The sequence below is a fragment of the Spermophilus citellus genome, assembly GCF_964194105.1.
Source record: "Spermophilus citellus genome assembly, chromosome: 5".
NCBI lineage: Eukaryota > Metazoa > Chordata > Mammalia > Rodentia > Sciuridae > Spermophilus > Spermophilus citellus.
Window position 1 is genome coordinate 145427096 of NC_138186.1, and position 20436 is coordinate 145447531.

Sequence of the window (20436 nt, forward strand, 5' to 3'; positions counted from 1 at the left end):
ACTTTTGCTGAGCCTGGCTTTGAACTCATGATCCTCCTGCCTCAGCCTCCCAAATAGGCATGCTCCACCTCACCCTGCAGGTCAGGAAATCTGCACTCTGAATTAAGTTGTAGATGAGGAAGTAACATAATTGTTCAGGTTCTCAATTTAAAAGGAAAAAATCATATTACATAATATATAAAGTGAGAAAAACATTAACAACATGTAATTTTTAATATCTTTGAAAATGTAGCCTTTAAGCCTATCAAAGGCCTATCATTTGAGACATGAATGGGTTTTCAGAAAAAAACTTCCAAATTTTCATAGGATATACATATGCATATGTTTCTAGGGAGAAGCTCTATACCTCTCATCAAATTTTAAAATAAGTTATAGATTCATGAAATGTCAGGAACCATGGTAATGAGTAAAATACACACACAAAAAAAAATTATACACTCACACACAAATTTTGTCAACACCAATACTGTAGAGAGGATATGCCAGGAATTACTGGCTTTGGGAACACCTTGTGCGTGACTTTGCTATCATCCAGACTCACTATAAATGAGATAAAATGGAAGAAGGCTTCCTCTCCCTTTTCTTGTTGGTTGTACTCTTTTAGCTTAATAAATAAGATCATTGTGTAATACCCAGCTTCTGCTTCTGCCTGAGATAAAGAGAGGGAGCAGGAGTGAAGGCCAGGTCAGAGGGCTCCTTCTCATTGTCTGCCGTCTGGGCTGCATTCCCTGGCTGAAATGCCAACCAAGTTCAATGTGAAAGCATGGCAGGCCCTTCCACCTGGCACCTCGCTCACCAGACTGGAAGCAGTCCAGGTATCAGGGAAGACAGAGAGGAAAAGAAAAATATGAAAGATAGGACTGAGATTTACTTTCCCCCAAGAGCAAAAAAATAAAAATAAAAATTTGCTTTCTATCCCTCCACCCTACAACCACATACAAAGTTAAGGTGGGATCAGCAATTCACAAAGTAGGTATTAAATCAGATATGATATTGGTTATTACAATATCATATCTGATGCTATTGTAAAGTGATGATATTGCAAAGTGATTCCCTTACAATTGTAAAGGGAATCACTTTCAGCTCAATTTAAAATTTAATTCTTTTATCATTGATAAGAGTGTAATTATATATTAACTAGTGACAGGGCACACTATAATGAATAGTTAATTGTTTCATTAAATATTATATGTATTGCATTCTGTCTTGCAGAAATTTAGATCATTTTCTTAATCATTTGCTGCAGGCACTTAGAGTGGGTCAGCATTTTTAACCACTTTTTATTCTTTTTATAATTTTTTTCAATTTTAATTTGTTATATATGATAACAGAATGCATTACAATTCATATCACATATGGAGCACAATTTTTCATTTCTATGGTTGTACACAAAGTAGAGTCACATCCTTCATGTCTTCATACATTTACTTAGGGTAATGATGACCATCGCATTCCACCATCTTTCCTACCCGTATTCTCTCTCCCCATCCCTCCCTCCCCTTTTCCCCTTTGCCCTATCTAGTGTTCATTAAATCTTCCCACCCTACCCCTGCAGCATATTATGGATCAGCATCCTTAAATCAGAGAAATAATTCGGCATTTGGGTTTTTGGGGATTGGCTAATTACATTTAGCATTATATTCTCCACCTCCATCCATTTACCTGCAAATGCCATGATTTTATTCTCTTTTAATGCTGAATAATATTCCATTGTGTATATATGCCACATTTTCTTTATCCATTCATCTACTGAAGGACATCTAGGTTGATTCCACAGTTTAGCAATTGTGAATTGTGCTGCTATAAACATTGATGTGGCTGTGTCATATCTTTTTGACATGTTTTTAAGTCCTTTGGGTATACACCGAGGAGTAGGATAGCTGGGTCAAATGGTGGTTCCATTCCAAGTTTTCCAGGGATTCCCCATACTGCTTTCCATATTGGCTGCACCAATTTGCAGTCCCACCAGCAATGTATATATTCCCCACATCCTTGCCAACACTTATTATTGTTTGTTTTCTTAATAGCTGCCATTCTGACTGGAGTGAGATGAAATCTTAGGGTAGCTTTTGATTTGCATTTCTCTAACTGCTAGAGATCGTGAACATTTTTTCATATATTTGTTGATTGATTGTATATTTTCTTCTGAGAAGTGTCTGTTCAGTTCCTTGGCACATTAATTGACTGGGTTATTTGTTTTCTTGGTGTTAAGATTTTTGAATTCTGAAGATTTTATAGATTAGTGCTCTATTTGATGTGTGTATGGTAAGAATTGGTTCCCAATAAGTAGGCTCTCTATTCACCTCACTGATAGTTTCTTCTGCTGAGAAGAAACTTTTCAGTTTGAATCCATCCTATTTATTGATTCTTGCTGTATAGGAGTCTGATTAAGGAAGTTGGGGCCTAATCCGACATGATGGATATTTGGGCCTACTTTTTCTTCTAATAGACGCAGTGTCTCTGGTTTAATTCCTAGGTCCTTGATCCACTGTGAGTTGAGTTTTGTGCATGGTGAGAGACAGTTTTGTTGCATATGTATTTCCAATTTTCCTAACAACATTTGTTGAAGAGGCTATCTTTTCTCCAATAGAGGTTTTTGGTGCCTTTGTCAAATATAAGATAACTGTAATCATGTGGGTTAGTCTCTGTGTCCTCTATTCTGTACCATTGGTTTACAAGTCTATTTTGGTGCAAATACCTTTGCTGTTTTTGTTACTGTTGTTCTATAGTATAGTTTAAGATCTGGAATAGTGATGTCACCTGCTTCACTCTTCTTGCTAAGGATTGCTTTAGCTATTCTGGGTCTCTAATTTTTCCAGATGAATTTCATGACTGCTTTTTCTATTTCTATAAGGAATGTCATTAGGATTTTGATTAGAATTGCATTAAATCTTCATAGTGCTTTTGGTAGTATGGTCATTTTGACAAAATTAATTCTGCCTATCCAAGAACAAGGTAGATCTTTTCATCTTCTGAGGTCTTCTTATCTTCTAAGGTCTTCTTTAATTTCTTTCTTTAGTGTTCTGTAGTTTTTTTTGTAGAGGTATTTCATCTCTTATGTTAGGTTGATTCCCAAGTTTTTGTTGTTGTTGTTGTTGTTGTTTTGAGGCTATTGTAAATGGGATAGTTTTCCTCATTTCCCTTTCAGAGGATTTGTCACTGATACACAGAAATGCCTTTGATTTATGGGTGTTGATTTTGTTTTTTGTTTGTTTGTTTGTTTGTTTGTTTTTGTTTTTTTTTCCTTGCCATTTTATTTTATTTTATTTTATTTATTTTTTTTATTGGTTGTTCACAACATTACAAAGCTCTTGACATATCATATTTCATACATTAGATTGAAGTGGGTAATGAACCCCCAATTTTACCCCAAATGCAGATTGCAGAATCACGTCAGTTACACATCCACAATTTTACATAATGCCCTATTCGTAATTGTTGTATTCTGCTACCTTTCCTATCCCCTACTATCCTCCCTCCCTTCCCCTCCCATCTTCTCTCTCTACCCCATCTACTGTAATTCATTTCTCTCTTTGTTTATTTTCCCATGCCCCTCACAACCTCTTATATGTAATTTTGTATAGCAATGAGGGTCTCCCTTTATTATGCAATATTCCTTTTCTCTCCCTTTCCCTCCCATCTCATGTCTCTGTTTAAAGTTTGGGTGTTGATTTTGTATCCTGCTACTTTGCTGAATTCATTTACTAGTTCTAGAAGTTTTCTGGTGGAATCTTTTTGGTCTTCTAGGTATAGAAACATATCATTGGTAAATAGTGCTAATTTGAATTCTCTTTACCTATCCATTATTCCTTCAATTTCTTTCGTCTAATTGCTCTGGCCAGTGTTTCAAGAACTATGTTAAATAGAAGTGATAAAACAGGGCATCCCTGTATTGTTCCAGTTTTTAGACAGAATGCTTTCAATTTTTCTCCATTTAGAATGATGTTGGCCTGGGGCTTAGCATAGATGGCTTTTATGATGTTCAGATATGTTCCTGTTATCCCTAGTTTTTCTAGTGTTTTGAACATGAAGGGGTGCTGTGTTTTGTCGAATGCTTTTTCTGCATCTATTGAGATGATTATATGGTTCTTATCTTTAAGTCTATTGACATGATGAATTACATTTATTGATTTCTGTATGTTGAGCCAGACTTGCATCCCTGGGATGAACTCCACTTGATCATGGTGCACTATCTTTTTGATATGTTTTTGTATTCGATTTGCCAAATTTTATTAGGAATTTTTCCATCTATGTTCATTAGAAATATTGGACTGAAGTTTTCTTTCTTTGATATGTGTGCATGGCTTTGGAATCAGGGTGATATTGGCCTCATAGACAGGGGCCTCTTTTTCTGTTTCCTGAAATAAATTGGAGAGTATTGGAATTAGCTCTTCTTTAAAGGTCTTGTAGAACTCAGCTGTGTATCCATTCAGTTCTGGGCTTTTCTTGGTTGGTAGGCTTTTGATGGTATCTTCTATTTCCTTGCTTGAAATTGATCTGTTTAAATTGTGTATACCATCCTGATTCAATTTGGGCAAATCATATGACTCTAGAAATTTGCCAATGCCTTTTATATTTTCTATTTTATTGGACTACAAGTTTTCAAAATAATTTCTAATTACCTTCTGTATTTCTGTAGTGTCTGTTGTGATATATCCTTTTTCATCATGTATGTTAGTAATTTGAGTTTTCTCTCCTCTTCATTAGCATGACTGAGGGTCTGTCAATTTTATTTATTTTTTCAAAGAACCAACTTTTTGTTTTGTTAATTTTTTTAATAGTTTCTTTTGTTTCAATTTCATTGATTTCAATTATTTCCAGTCTTCTACTGGTTTTGGTGTAGATTTGTTCTTCTTTTTATAGGGCTTTGAGCTGTAATGTTAAGTTGCTTATTTGTCGACTTTTTCTTCTTTTAAAGAATGAACTTCATGCAATGAACTTTCCTCTTAGAACTGCCTTCATAGTGTCCCAGAGATTTTGATATGTTGATTTGTGCTCTCAATCACCTATAAAAATTTTTAATCTCCTCCTTGATGTCTTTTGAAACCCATTGTTCATTCAATGGCATATTATTTAGTCTCCAGGTGTTGGAGTAGTTTTTATTTCTTGTTTTATCATTGATTTCTAATTCCATTCCATTATGATCTGATAGAATGCAGGTAGTATCTCTACTTTTTTATATTTGCTAAGAATTGCTTTGTGGCAAATATAATCTAGAAATATAAAATATATAATCTATTTTAGAAAAGGATCCATGTGCTGCTGAGAAGAAAGTATATTCACTCATTGAAGGATGAAATATTCTATGTATGTCAGTTAAGTCTAAGTTATCGATTGTATTCTTGAATATAGTTTCTTTATTCAGCTTTTTTTTTTTTTTTGGAAGACCTATCCAGTGTGGAAGAGGTGTGTTAAAGTCACCCAAAATTATTGTGTCATGGTCTATTTGACTCTTGAACTTAAGAAGAGTTTGTTTGATGAACACAGATCCTTTATTGTTTGGGGCATATATATTCATAATTGTTATGTCTTGTTGGTATATGGCTCCCTTGAGCAGTATGTAGTGTCCTTCTTTATCCCTTTTGATTAACTGTAGCTTGAAGTCTACTTTATTTGATATGAGGATGGAAACCCCTGCTTGCTTCTACAGTCCATGTGAGTGGTATAGTTTTTCCCAACCTTTCACCTTCAGTCTGTGGATATCTTTTCCTATGAGATGAGTCTCTTGGAGCCAGCATATTGCTGGGTTTTTTGTTTGTTTGTTTGTTTTTGATCCAATCTATTAGTCTATGTCTTTTGATTGGTGAGTCTAGGCCACTAACATTCAGGGTTATTATTGAGACATGATTTGTATTCCCAGCCATTTTTGTTTATTTTTGTTATTTGACTTGTTTTCTCCTCTGTTTAGTAAACCTCCCTCTGCTTATTTTCATTATTGTTTTTCATTTCATTTCTTCTTCATGGAATATTTTGCCAAGGATGTTCTGTAGTGCAGACTTTCTAGTTGTAAATTCTTTTAACTTTTGTTTATCATGGAAGGTTTTTATTTCATTATCAAATCTAAAGCTTAATTTTGCTGAATATAAGATTCTTGGTTGGTATCCATTTTCTTTCGGAGCTTGGTATATGTTGTTCCATGATCTCCTGGCCTTGAGAGTCTGAGTTGAAAAATCTGCTGAGATACTAATTGATCTCCCCCTATATGTGACCTAATTCCTCTCTCTTGTGGCTTTTAAGATTCTATCCTTATTCTGTATGCTAGGCATTTTCATTATAATGTGCCTTGGTATAGATCTGTTGTAATTTTGTACATTTGGGATCCTGTAAACCTCTTATATTTGGTTTTCCAGTTCATTCTTCATGCTTCAGAATTTTTCTGATATTATCTCATTGAAGAGATTGTGCATTCCTTCATTTTGAAACTCTGTGCCTTCCTCTATCCAATAACTCTTAGATTTGGTCTTTTGATACTGTCCCATAATTCTTGGATGTTCTGTTCATGGTTTCTTACTATCTTCACTGTGTGGTCAACTTTATTTTTCAGATTGTATACTTTGTCTTCATTATCTGACATTCTTTTTTCCAAGTCATCTAGCCTGTTGGTTATGCTTTCTATTGAGTTTTTCATTTGATTTATTGTTTCCTTGATTTCAAGGATTCCTGACTGTTTTTTTTTCAGTATCTCTATCTCTTTCTTGAAGTCATCTTTTGCTACCTGTATTTGCTCTCTTATCTCTTTATTAAAGTGATCAATTTTTGCCTGTATTTGCTTATTTAGGTCATTCTTTGATTCACAGATCATTTTAATTATGAACCTTGTGAACTCCTTCTCTGACATTTCATCAACTTCGCTGTCCATGGGTTTCTGTTATTATAGTGACCTGGTTTGTTTGGGGCACTTTCCTCCCTTGTTTTTTCATGTTGTCTACATGTCTTTCCTTCTTGCAGTGTGGATCTGAGATGTTACAGTTTCTTCCCTACATTTTTGTAGTACCCATGCAGATTGTCTGTACCTCACCTTGCTGTCGGGCTGCCAGACCCTGCTGGTGTCCCTCAAAGGATGCTACTGCAACTAAAGGTGGTGGTGGCAATAGCCGGGGTAACTTGAGGTAATAGTGGAGGTGCCCCAAGATGGATGCAATGTCTTACAAAGATGGGGCTGAAAGGGTGGGCCTTATACTGTCTTTGAGATGCCTGCTCTGAGATGCAGCTGCTCTTAGACCCTGTCTGTTGTCAAAAGGGTAAGGGTTATTGTGTAGGGAAGGCTATGATAGTGACTGCAGTGTCCCAAGGTGGAAGTTGGTTAGGCTTGGGCTTCGGGTGGGGGGCAGAGAACTTGGACCTTCCCTGAGCCTGGGTCCCTCGTGTCTTGGTGTGGGCAGATCTGGGCCAGGCCTGAGCTCCCACTGTGGTCTCCACTTTTTATTCTTAATGATTCTGAACCACAAACATGAGTCAGTTAGAGCCAGGAGACTTGTTCCTTCCACATGGTCCTATGATCTCGCTTCTAATGATCATGTGTAAAAGATTATGCATAACCTTACAATTTCTGCAAGAGAAAAGGTGTTCTGTGCAAGCACTGCTAAAATTCTAAAAGGGAGGCTCAAATTTGATTTTCTGTTTCCCCATGTTTCTGCGGGTCCTAATTTGAACTCAGGCCTGCCAAAGTGAACTACAAGTGAAATCCACACTCCTTGCTCTGAGATCAATGTCTTGGGAAGAGGCAGGTGAAATGAAAGAAAGACATCTTCAAACAGGCATTAAACAAGGCAGTGCTATAATTTCTTCAAGGACCAAGGTCTCAAGATGCCTCTCTTCCACAAAGGTTTTCTGAGCTGGGGTTCTTGGAGGGTTACCAAGGAGACCACTTGTTAGGAGACAGCTCAACAGAGTACATATCTCCTGGAGTCTTGCATCTTTTTTCACAAGCAATTAAAAATGAAGACACAGACTATGTTCCTGTTTGTTTTTGTTTTCCCTTCTTGTATCCTCTAGATTTAAAGGTATAATTACTTCTGATGCCTGATATATACCAGGCTCAGTTTATCAACATCACTTCAAGTATTTTAATCAAAGAAAGTGTCCAATAAATGGGGGGAAGGATTGCAGTTTAAAGCTACCTTGTATGACAGCAACTCTGCCAGAATTTCTTTGACAAATAGACTATGGATTTAATTTGAAAATCTGTGTTGTGTGGTGTATTGCTGTTAGCTAACAAAGGGGTTGTTTTGTTCATAGAGTGGATAATACTTGATGAATCCAACAAAAAGAGAAATAAATGTTTTTACCACCAAAAGTATAAGGGTTTTGTTTATCCCAAATGAAAATTCTAATAGGTCTTGTGGCCACCAAGGTGGTTGTTTTCTCTTCCAAATATAAGATGAAGGTCTTTCTGAAAACTAAGTATGCCAAGTTGAGACCCAGAACTTGTCGCCATAATATGAAATCACTGAGCTGATACTTCTTCAAGGTAGGCAGAAGTGGTACCTAAGGCGTATTTCAAAAGCAGCTGGGATGTCAAAGGCTATTAAGATGGAATCATTTCTTTAGATCCCTGTGACCATTTCTGTTGATTTTCTTCTTTTTCTCAGTTTACCTTTTGCTGAGAGTGATCTCAGCCTCTATAAAAGTCAGATGAATCTGTCAGAGTAGAGATGCCTCCATGCTCTGGAGGACTTGGAATCATTATCTCAGGCCTGCTCCCCAGCCCCCACCTCTCCTTGGTTCAGGGCACCCCACCTTCCTTCCTTCTTACATCCACACACACTCAGCCTTGCTGGGTTCACCCCCTTCCCCACTGTGCAGCCAGAGTTGTTTCCTAAAACTCAAATCGGACCACAGGGACTCCCGTTCAAAACCCCACTGCTCCTAGGGACTACGTCCAAATGGCCTACCACAGTGTTCCAGCCCCATCCTCCCCTGACCCCTGCGGTCATCCAGCCTCTCCTCCCACCATCTCCCTTCAGGCTCCTGTGCAGCATCCAGTCGGAACTATTTTAGTTTCCCAAACTTATCACTCACTCCTGTATTCATTCAACAAATATTTATGGAGTGCTTAACACATGTCAGGTGCTGGGAATACAGAAGATAAACAAAAACAAACAAAAAAATCCAAGCTTCCTCCTAGGGAAACAGAAAATAAACAATAATAAAACAAAGAAGGATGATATCGAGTGTCCTCCTTACTCTTCCTTCTACCTAGTTTAATCAAATGTATTATTGTATAGTATACTACTGTAGTGTGTATTTTGCTCGGGTATAATGTATAATATAGTATATTGCCTAGTACTCTCTGACTGCTAATGCATTCATCTTTTTGGTTGCAACTTGCTGGTATCTTCCTCTTGAAGCCTCTTTTTCTCTAAAATCGCACCTTACATTTGCCTCCTATATGATTACACAGTCCTCTATTGCTTCCCTTATCACAGAACTTATCAGTCTAAACACCACTGCCTGCAGTGAATATTTAAGAACAACTTTTGCGGATTGTTATGTCCTTACTAAGAGCACACCATGCAGAATTCGTGGAAGTGACTTTAAAATTCATTATAATGATGTTTTTTGCATCTCGGAATTGACAAATGCTACCAGATACAGGTTATTTCTGGAGTCATTTACCTGGTCTGGGTTGTCTGAATGAGTAGGGGGAAAGAGCCAATTGCTTCAATATTTAAAAAACTCTTTGACATTGCCCTAAGTATGAGGATTTCACAACAGAAAATCCCAAATCTGACTTTTACCAGATATTGACCAAAAATTCAAATAGGACTCTTTTTCTTTTAACAGTTCTTTGAACTTTTGCAGCTATGAAACTTTGGGGTTTGGGAAACTAATTACTCAGTATCCATTCAACAAATATTTACTTATTCAGGTGGCACTGTGCCACAGACTGTGGCACAAAGATGAATAGGTATGCCCTGCTCTCAATAGCAGTCATGGATGGCAGCCATTTTCAAACAGGGCATGTGTATCCATGGGGACACATGAAGACTTTCCAACAGGTACACAGGCATGAATAGTATCAACAGAATCCATTTTCAAGCCCTTCAACTGACCTGCCTGGAATGTGCTTACAGAACAGCAACCTCAATTCTGCCTTTTCTCACCTATCACCATCACCCTGTTCCTACTCTACAGAAGAAAGACATCCCTCTTACCCCTTACAAATCATACTGCAGGTTGTCCCTGGTACAAAAACTCCAAAGAAATCACTAGAAATTTTGAAATTCTTCTATAATTGAGATAACCTAACATTCCTATCCATCTCATAAATTTTTACATTACCAATACATTTTTATTCTTAAGCACAGTTATTTTTTCCGAATTTCCTTATGTATGTGCTTTGGTCAATTAGTTACAGATAATAATTGCATGATAAATTCAAGCTCAAAAAATATTTAATGCTTAGAGCCTGATGTTAGGAAAATCCCTTGCATTAAAATTTCAGTCAGACAGGAGGATTGCAAGTTCAAAGCCAGCCTCAGCAATTTAATAAGGCCACAAGCAACTCAGTGGAAACCCTGTCTCTAAATAAAATACAAAATAGGGCTAGAGATATGACTCAGTGGTTGAGTGCCCCTGAGTTCAATCACTGGCACCCCCCCCAAAAAAAATTCAATTTAAATACTTATTTCCATTGCAGAAAATATGATATGGCAAAAATAAAAGATTTTCACACATCGAAAATATTTCATTAAAATAAAATAATTAAGTTAGAATTAATTCATTAAATTAGAATAATTTTCTATGGGGAAATGGAATGAAAATATAATTTCTAGGGTCAGATTGTAGCTCAGTAATACTGCATGTGCCTAGTAAGTGCAAGGCCCTAAGTTCAATCTCTAGCACCAAAAGAAAAAAAAAATGTAAATTCTACAGAAGTGATTTAAAATTCTTTAAAAATTTATTTAAAAATAGATTACTTTTGTGTTTCTTCCAAGGAGAGAGAAATTGGCATTAAATGCTATTGGTATTTAAGTTTCTCTTAAATATATAGTACATGTCTTGATGACTTTCAATTTTAGATATTTTGAAAAGTGTATAGGAAACCACATCTCATTGCAGGCATGCATCAGCTTATACATTTCTGGATTCTGGAATCCTAGATGTTGGAGCACAGAGGAGATTCTTGGGGACAACAAGGTCTTGTGCAGAGCTTAAGTCTCAAGTCTGTCTGACCTGGGTTAAAGCCACTCTCTAGCCCCTTCCCAGCAGTGTGGCCCCTTTGGGAAATCAAAATTTTTATCATCTATGTTAAAACAGCAGAGGGTTTTTGTTTTCTTACTCTCTGGAAGTCACTGCCCAAAACACTCTTTTTTGTATGAAAACTCTTCCACAAAATAGTGCATTTACAATCACAAACTCAGCTGTCTTTTATTCTATGTCAGGTTCCAAGCCTATTCAATTTCCTTCCATTTTCTTGGTGCTCTTCTCCAAACATGGTCTCACCAGCAAATCTCCCAAGGATCTTTGTACTCTGCCTCCAGGAAGAATATTAATGAAGATGTTAAATCAGGCTGGCATAAATAAAATTGCCTAGGGCATCCTCCAGACAATTTTGTTCCACTCAACAGACATAGTATCATTTATCATTAGGTCCTGTTACAGTTTTCTGACCCCTTGAAAAACTCACATGAGGTCACTTGTGTCCCCATCTATTTGAATTAGTCTTGCAAGTGAACTCATGAGCTACTGAATTAAATGTCACTGCAGGATTGAACATCTGTTACATCACACTAACCTATCACTCTCTGTGCCCATAAATCTTTACAATCAAAACAAATTAGTCTAGCATGCTATTTCTAACAAACTTTCTCTTTTGTTGTGTATGGCTCATGCCCAAAAGGAGATAATAGACCAATGGATGAAAGTAATAAAATCTCATCACTGGTTCAAACATGGTCAAGTGGTGAGCAAAGAATAAAGACTCTTTAGCAATGAAAGAAATGAATAGCAATTTAACACAGATGGGGATGTAGCTCAATGGTAGGCCCTGGGTTTGATCCCCAACACTTAAAAAAGAGAGAGAGAGAGAGAGAGAGAAAGAGAGGGGGAGAGAACAGACTATATAGAGGGTGGGTATACCCCTCTTGAAACAAGATAGAAAATTAATAAACAATTAAGGAAATAAAGCAAACGATTGCCTGGGATTGAGAAGGGTTCTATCCTATATGGATGAAGTCAGCAGAAGTCCATAGTGTTTGATAATTAGAACAAAGCATAATGGGTTGTAAGATTCCATCATTATTTAAATGGTTAATCAAATGTTCAGGTGACAAGCATATTTATTTTAAAAAATAAGGTCAAATGAAATATTACACAGTAGAGACTCCCACAAAGTAAGAAATATTAAGATATTTGAACAAGAGAGCAATTGTGGACTCCAACCCTGGAATCTACATTTGGGCTAAATGCCAGTGTTCTGATCATGAAGGTTATTGTTGGAGCTGTCTTCGTGACAGTTGTTCTCAAACTTTAGAATACATAAGAACTAATCCCCCACTGCTGAGTCAAAACACTATTGACTGAGACTGGAGAGTCAATGTGTCACCAGTTGCCCTGATGGTTCAGACTCAGCAGGTTGTTATCAATGTGAGAGTCAATGGTCAGGGCAGGGGATTAAAGCAGCAGCTGGGAGACCTGCCTCTGATCGATTGGTAGAATAAACTTGGATTATGTTCTGACTGTAGAGCCTCTGGTTTTCATTGTTCCCTGTTTTGAACTGCTTCACTTTCTCTCTTCTGCAGTTGGTGTTGCTTAGCAGAGCTCTTGAAAGCAGGGCAGAGATGAAAGTGAATGAGGCCAGGAATTGAGCCTCATTCAGCCCTGCAGTGGAGGGTCCCCAGACCCTGCCACTTTCCCACCATCATTCTAGCCTGGGACAGGTCTTGTGGTGGATATCCTTTGCGCCTCTTTTCTGGTCTGCCTCTATGTGGTACCAGACACCAACTGCCCGGAGGGAAGATGCTAGCCTCCAGGCAGCTGTGTTTAGGTGAAAGATCAGTATCTGGTTTCTCCCTCATTTATAGCTTTTGTTTTCTTTCTTTCTAGAATATGTCTGTGCTGGAGAATCACCACTGGCGATCTACAATTGGCATGCTTCGAGAATCAAGGCTTCTTGCTCACTTGCCAAAGGAAATGACGTAAGTGCTCTGAGATGAAACAGACTGATGTGCACAAGTAAAGATAAGGTGTTCTCTAGGGCGTGCTTGGGACCTCCTGCGTGAGTGGCTGGGAGCCAGCCGCTGTGCTTCCTGCCTGCCCTTGCTTGTCTATCTGAGCAGATTTGGTGTCAGTTACTGCAACCCAGAAACCAGAATCTCTCTGGGTGCTTTGAAAGGGCTTTGCACGGTCTCTGACCCAAAATCAGGAAAAAGGATAATAAACAACTCTCGGCTTTCACACTTTTCAGCATCAATGCTCTGCTTTGCCAAATTCCTGTCCTTTATGTTAGTAAAATTGTCCTCCCATTTAGAATCAAAGAATAAATATTTGTCAAGAAGGAACATAGAAATTCTCTGGCTAGATTTAGGACTAGTTGACTAAAGTGTGTTTTGTAATTGCCAGTCTTAGCAGAAATAGTAATTAGAAATTCTTTTCTAAAATGTCTTTTGTGAAGTAATTGAACTGGGCCCAGCAATTTTGTCACGATTAATTTGTCTAATGAATCTTGCATTTTAAACAGAAGAGGAAATTCTAGTTTCCTGGTCTACTGTTCATTAGACCCAGTATGCAGGCCGGATCTTACCAAGTCCAAGGCCACTGCTTCATTTTCCTCAGGGACCCAAACTAGCGGCTATCCTGTGTTCCAAGGCCATCACTAATTCTGATCTGTTTAATGAAAATATGCAGAACCTGAGGAAATTAGGTGAGTGGCAAAAATAGATCACTGTACCCTTCTTAATGACAAGCACATAACTTGGGGTCAAGGACCAAGTGGCATTTCCCCATAGGACTAGCAGCCTGCTCTGTGTTGGAGGTTTATTCCTGGCCCTCTGATACTATCTCATGCTGTTTCCTCCAACCCAGAGGAATGTGGAACTTACAGTAGGAACTTCGGTCTTGATGACTTTTTACCCCCTGGAACTAAATAAAACCAGTCCTCGTACATGGTATAAAAACATGTGCCTTTTACTAAAATAATAAATCGTAAATACAAAGAACTAAATTCCAAAAGAACTAAAAATTTGAACAAGAAATCAAACAAGAAAAAGAAAAGGAGGAAAGATGGGGGTGAGTAGGAGGGACAAGTAAAGGAAAAAAAAGGAGAAAAGTGAAGATAGAAAAGAAAGAAAGGGAAAAGTAAGAGAGGGAAGGACGCAGGGTGACCAGCCTTGTCCCCAATAATGCCCGCATTAATCCTGCTTGGTGCTCAATTAGTATTCATTTGCTGAGATACTCCTACTCACCTCTATGAAATCCAAATAAAAATACCATATTCATATGTCTTTGTGAGACACATGTTATAAATGCTTTTGCTAGAAGAATAATTGCTATGAAATGATTTATGTGAAAAGAACTCAAAACAAAAATTTTCACCATAATCATTATTATCATTCCTATGCTCGTGCAAATCATTTTCTGATTTTTAAAAGCAAGACAGTAACTGTAGAAATTAAGGAAAGTTGAGAAAAGTATTGGTTTGAAGCATATGAAGTGGCTGAAAGTCAAAAGCAGAATATTGGTGGTTTCATAAGGTTTAACCTGTTAAAAAGAAATTTGAAATGACTTATAATCCTGACATCTGGAAATCATTAATGTTATCCTGGCTAGTATATATCCCTTTACTCTTTTTTCGGTATAGCCATATTTTAAGAAAATGGGGAACTTAAAGTTTATGTCCTGATATTTTTCACTTATGATAAAGACATAATTAAGTCTGTTAAAGTAAAATCATTTTATTGGCTACTGGCCAAAATAGTGCCCAAAAAGCTGTAACTACAGATTAGTGTTTGAAATTTATATGGTTTTTAACTTTTTTGTATGAATATTCATTATGCATTCTTAAACAAATTATTTTCTCAGAAATATTTGTATATAGAAATTATTGGCCAGAAAGGTCTAAATTTTAAAAAGATTCCTGTTGCCTATCACCAAATTGTTTTTTCAAAAAGCTATATCTACCAGTATTCCCATTAGTGAGTTATAAGAAAATCTATCAATGTGCCATCACAAAACTTCATATTTATCTTTATTATATTTTTATGTATTTGAAAATCTGATATATACTTATGAGTATATATGATATGGAGGAGGAATAAGGAGATGTAGAGAGAGAGAAGGAGATTCGTTTGATTTGCATAAATTTAAATTGCACACAATACCTTTATTTTATTTATTTATTTTTATGTGGTACTGAGTATCAGACCCAGTGCCTCACACACGCTAGGCAAATGCTCCACCACTGGGTTACAACTGCAATCCCCAGTATAAATCTTTTAGCTAAAATGACATTGACATTTTTCAAGTATTTAATGGCCATTGCTATTTATTTAGAGAACAAATTTTTGTATTTGGTCTTTTTCTATTTTCCCATAAGTATTATTCATTTGTAAGAATTCTTCCTATATTAACTACAGTAGTCATTTGTTATATGTTGTAAATATTGCTTGAAGGTTTTAGTTTGTCTTTAAATTTGATTCATAAAACATTTCACCTAACTAAAATAGTTATATTTTCCAACTGTAATACTCATATCTCAATTAATAAATACTCAGATCTTTAAAAATTTATATAATTTAAAATATAATGAAGAAAATGAAAATACTTCCCACTATACGTCTTTCTAGTTTATTTACTATGAAGACAGAGATCACACCTAATACTATTTGTATCCTGCTTGTTAATATAAAAATATTATATGACATTTGTCCATATTAATAAATAAAGCTGTATATCATATACTTACTAATTGCATAGGATGAGTGTACCAGGGCTTATGAAGCTAATCTCCTATTTGATAATTTTTGTGATCTTTTCCTCCCTAAAATGTTCCATTATTATAAACAATAAGTACCCTGTAACACCTGTCTTTACTGATCACAGTCTCACCAACACATTAATATAAATTTGTAGATGAACTACTGGTTAAATCATTTCTACCATCAAATGCTTTTAACACTGATTCCTAAATTACCCTCCAGAATTATTGCACTAATTTACACTCTCACAACAGAGCCTGAGAGAGACCATTTTACCCACACCATCAACTGCATTAGGTATTGCAATCATTTGTTAATTTAGCAAATTATTTAGCAGTTACTTTCAACTCTTGCCAATAAAAATGGGAGGAATAGTATTACATAGCTATTTTGGTTTGCTTTTTGTGATGCTAAGAATATAAACTATCACTTCCTATTTGGGGGGCATTTTGTATTTCTTTTATGCACTGCCTGTTTTATATGATTATTCATATTGTTTGAAAATAGGTTAAAGCTGTATGTATAGCTTATTAGAAAGCATGAATGAATGGTCTTTGAAAACATGAACAGTGGGACTATAAAGCTTATAAATTATACTGCAGGGAAATTTTTCATCAGAATTTAGAATGATTGGGGCTGGGGTTGTGACTCAGCGGTAGAGCGCTTCCCTAGCATGCGCAAGGCCATGAGTTTGATCCTCAGCACCACATAAAAATAAGTAAATAAAATAGATGTATTGTGACCAACTACAACTAAATATAAATAAATATTTTGAAAAAGAATTGAGAATATTTCTTAAATAGGAGAAAGAACTTAATCATAAATAAAAAGAAGTATAGACTATGCTACTTTAAAATTTAAGACTTTTTTTCAATATAGCACATCTTAAAGCAGAAAGATAGGCCACAAAGTGAGAGAAGATATTTGCAGCACATAATTTTCAAAGGCCCAATATTTCAAATATATAAGAAATTCTTAGAATCGATAAGAAAAATCAAGACAAGCTAATTAAATAATAGATAAAGATCAGAATAGAAATTTCACAAAAGAGGAAATACAAATGTCCAGTAAACAACATGAAAATATGTCCAGTCTCAGTAGCAATCAAGAAAATTTATGTTTAAACTAAAGAGTTATTTGACATACTCATCAGATGGCAAAAAATATAAAGGATAATAATGTAGAATGAGGAGAATCTCATCTTTTACTGCTAGGAATGCAAATTTATAAAATCCTTTTGAAAATAATTGGCAATATCTAGGAATGGGGATGTGGCTCGTGCTTGCCTTGATGCTTGAAGCCCTGGGTTTGATACCCAGTAATAATAATAATAATAATAATAATAATAATAATAATAATAATGCAATATCTAGTAAATCAGAGCTAAATGTACCCTGTAATCCAGATATCTCCAGTTATACATGTGCTAGAGAAACTTCTGCACATGTATAACTGGAGATATAAGTATGTTTGCTGTGGTATTTTTCATAGCTGTCAAGCACTAGAAACAACTTAAGTGACCATTAAAAGTAGAATAGATAAACACATTGTAGTTTATTCTTACAATGGAATACAATATAATGAACATGGATGAATTTCAAAAGCATCATTTTAAGCTAAAGAAGAAAGACATGAATTGATACATATCATATAGCTGTACATTCAAAAGTGGTTAAAATCATATCATTTAGACATGCATGCACAGGTGGTAAATTATTATAATTAGTACAAAGTCATTAAAGCCAAGATCTAGAGGTGGTAACTCTAGGCATGGAGAGGGAATGTAATGGGAGAGATAACAAAGGGGATACTGGCAGTCATGTTCTTAGCCCAGGTGGTGATTATTAAAAGATGTTCACTGTGTATTTATTCATTGAACTCTATATGTATGCTCTATGTGCTCCACTTAAAATATATTTCACTTTTAAGGGTGAATTTTAAAAATAGTTATAGATCCCTCTTTCTACCAATTACATTCTACGTGTGAAATAAAGCCCTAACTTGCCTATTTTTACAAAATATCCCATTTTCCCTATACCATTTGTTGGCAAACATATCCCTTGCCCACTGGTTTGTAACAATGTCTTAATCACCTTTTTCTTAAGTTCTATTGTATCATTTTGGTCTGTTTTGTGCTGTCACTAGAGTTCCCATCCCATAGTGCCAGCCACTGTTACCTTCTTCATTATTATTACTTTTATTTGCTGTTTTCTTTCTCCATCAAAATCTTAATGTTTGAACTAATTAGAAGTCTCTAGAAGCACAACCCAAACTCCTGTGATTCTGCAAGTTTTTTTGTATCCTCCTCAAAACATGGATTTCTATCTGGCTTTCAATGCTCACCCCTGCAGGAACCCTTGGGGTTATATAAGTTTCAATCACTCTGTGCAGGTCTGGCATACCTCCTGTCCAAGGATGGGAGACCAGCTCTTAGGCTGTGAGGAACTGGGACCCTGTGTAATAAACAGAATCAAAGGCAGAAATGAGATTACAAGCCACCTGGTGATGAGGAAATCAATCATTCTCCTCAAAGGGATTTGCTCTCTGTGTGTGTTTTTCTCTTTCATTCTTGTGGATGCAGACAGGATATTGAACAGCAGCTGGGCTCCCTGATCTTGGCAACAGACATCAACAGGCAGAATGAATTTCTGACCCGATTGAAAACTCACCTCCACAATAAAGACTTAAGGCTGGAGGATGCTCACGACAGACACTTTATGCTTCAGGTAAACAATGGCAACAAAAGCCATTAGCCTTGCTCAACAAAAACCCTCAGGGGCATGATGGATAATTTTAACACATTTGAGAAGGGGTTGTCTCACATGGTACAAGTTAGAGTATTGACCTACTTTATTAAAAGTTTGGAGACGCATGAAATTGTTAAGTGGTTTTCAAGCAAGCAAAATCTTGGTTTCGCATCAGTAAGTCGATAATATCTCACTTTTCCTTGTTCAGTAACTATTTCACCACAAACTAATCTCACTGGAAGGCTGCATGCATGCAGTGTCAAACACTTTTTTTTTCTTTTATTGAGGTTTTTGGGGGTCAAACCCAGAAGGGCTTTGCTTCTGCTAGGCAAGTACCCTACCATTGAGCTGCACCCCCCAGCCCAAGGGTTTCCCTCATTTTGTGGTTTGGTATAAATTTGACCAGTGTGATATCTGTGCAGTTTAAAAGACTGTTTCTATAACATAAAACTATATTGTTCATTATAATTCCATCAAAAATTTAAAAAACAAGTAGCTTTCTTTTACCTAAAACCTAATTCAATAGGGTTTGCTTTACATCCTTCACTCCTATTGTAATCTAAGACTAACAATTTTTAGACTCCAATAAATAATTTATTTTAAGTTGAACTGAATTGAATTGAATTGAATCAGGCCCAGTTCTTTCTGCTTTACTCCATAGCAAGAAGTCACTTGCAATGTGAGAGCAAGGAGAAGAGTGGACCTCAGAAGTAGAAGTTTGACCTGGTGTCCAAATGAGAGCCTTCTTGATCTTTCATTTTCTCTTGGCTTCCTTTTTCCCTTTTAACACAAAAGTCTGACTTACAGACCCTGGACTCATCTAGGTAGAAAGTGAGGAACTGGGACCCTGTGTAATAAACAGATTTAGCCAAGGAGTTGGAGACTTGACTGTTCTTTTTTGGGTTTGTTTGTTTGTTTTGTTTTTTGTTGTTTTTTTTGAGGCCTCACACCCTGCTCCACAGCTATTCAAAGTGGTTCAGTCCTTCCAGGACATGCCCTACACCCAGCTTTAGAATGACCCTCCCTCCTTTCTTTCTTTCCAAACTCATTTTCTGATACCTGAGTGTTCAAAGATGAACCAGGTGTTTGCTTGGAGTGACTCAGCCAAGTTGTGAGTGGTTGAAAGATTGGCCTGAGCATTTGCATATTTCAGAAGGAAGGCTTGCTGACTCAGATGAATTCCAGAAGGGCAGAACCTGCAGGGAACTTCTGTCCCTGACCTATTCCAGCATGTACTGGTGCCCTCACGAACCAGGAAATAAGTCACCAAACTTTCATCTTAATAAGATCTAAGGTTCTCCTAGACCCAAACATAGCTAACTGTTTGTGATCCCAGGAATTTGGGTCAAAACAATAGACACTGCTGGTGGACAGGTCTCTTGGCATCAGTCTCTTAGCATTGGTGTTAGAATCTACATGGTAGGAGTTCAAGGTAACCCTCCTAGGGTTTTCATCACATTGACCAAAGCACATCACGTACCTGATCCAGACCAAGGAGGCCCCGAGGTAGCTGTGCAAATGCATCACTCCTAGGTTTCATATGATTTAGTGCCCTTGTAGTAGTCTGAGCTTATATACACACACAGACACAGGCTCATAAATGCAAACACACATAACCTAAGTGATGTATAAAATGGGTCAGCATGAAAGCAGGTGACACATGATCTCACTTGAGCCTGGTCAGGGTCCCTGCAGCCTCCCTGCCTGGAAGAGTGGGGCTATAGAAGGAAGGAACCAGGCCATGGCTATCCTTGGCTTGCCCACCCCAG

General features: G+C 36.7%; 1 protein-coding gene across 3 annotated transcripts in view; it reads left to right on the forward strand.

Moving 5' to 3' along the window:
- PDE7B (phosphodiesterase 7B) overlaps window positions 1-20436 on the forward strand; it is a 308410-nt gene that overhangs the window by 276561 nt on the left and 11413 nt on the right. For all 3 annotated transcript variants that reach the window (XM_081296564.1, XM_081296565.1, XM_081296563.1), the window contains 2 exons: window positions 13051-13142; window positions 18502-18646. In XM_081296564.1, coding sequence (XP_081152690.1) covers window positions 13051-13142; window positions 18502-18646 — 237 coding nt within the window. The remainder of the gene's footprint in view (window positions 1-13050; window positions 13143-18501; window positions 18647-20436) is intronic.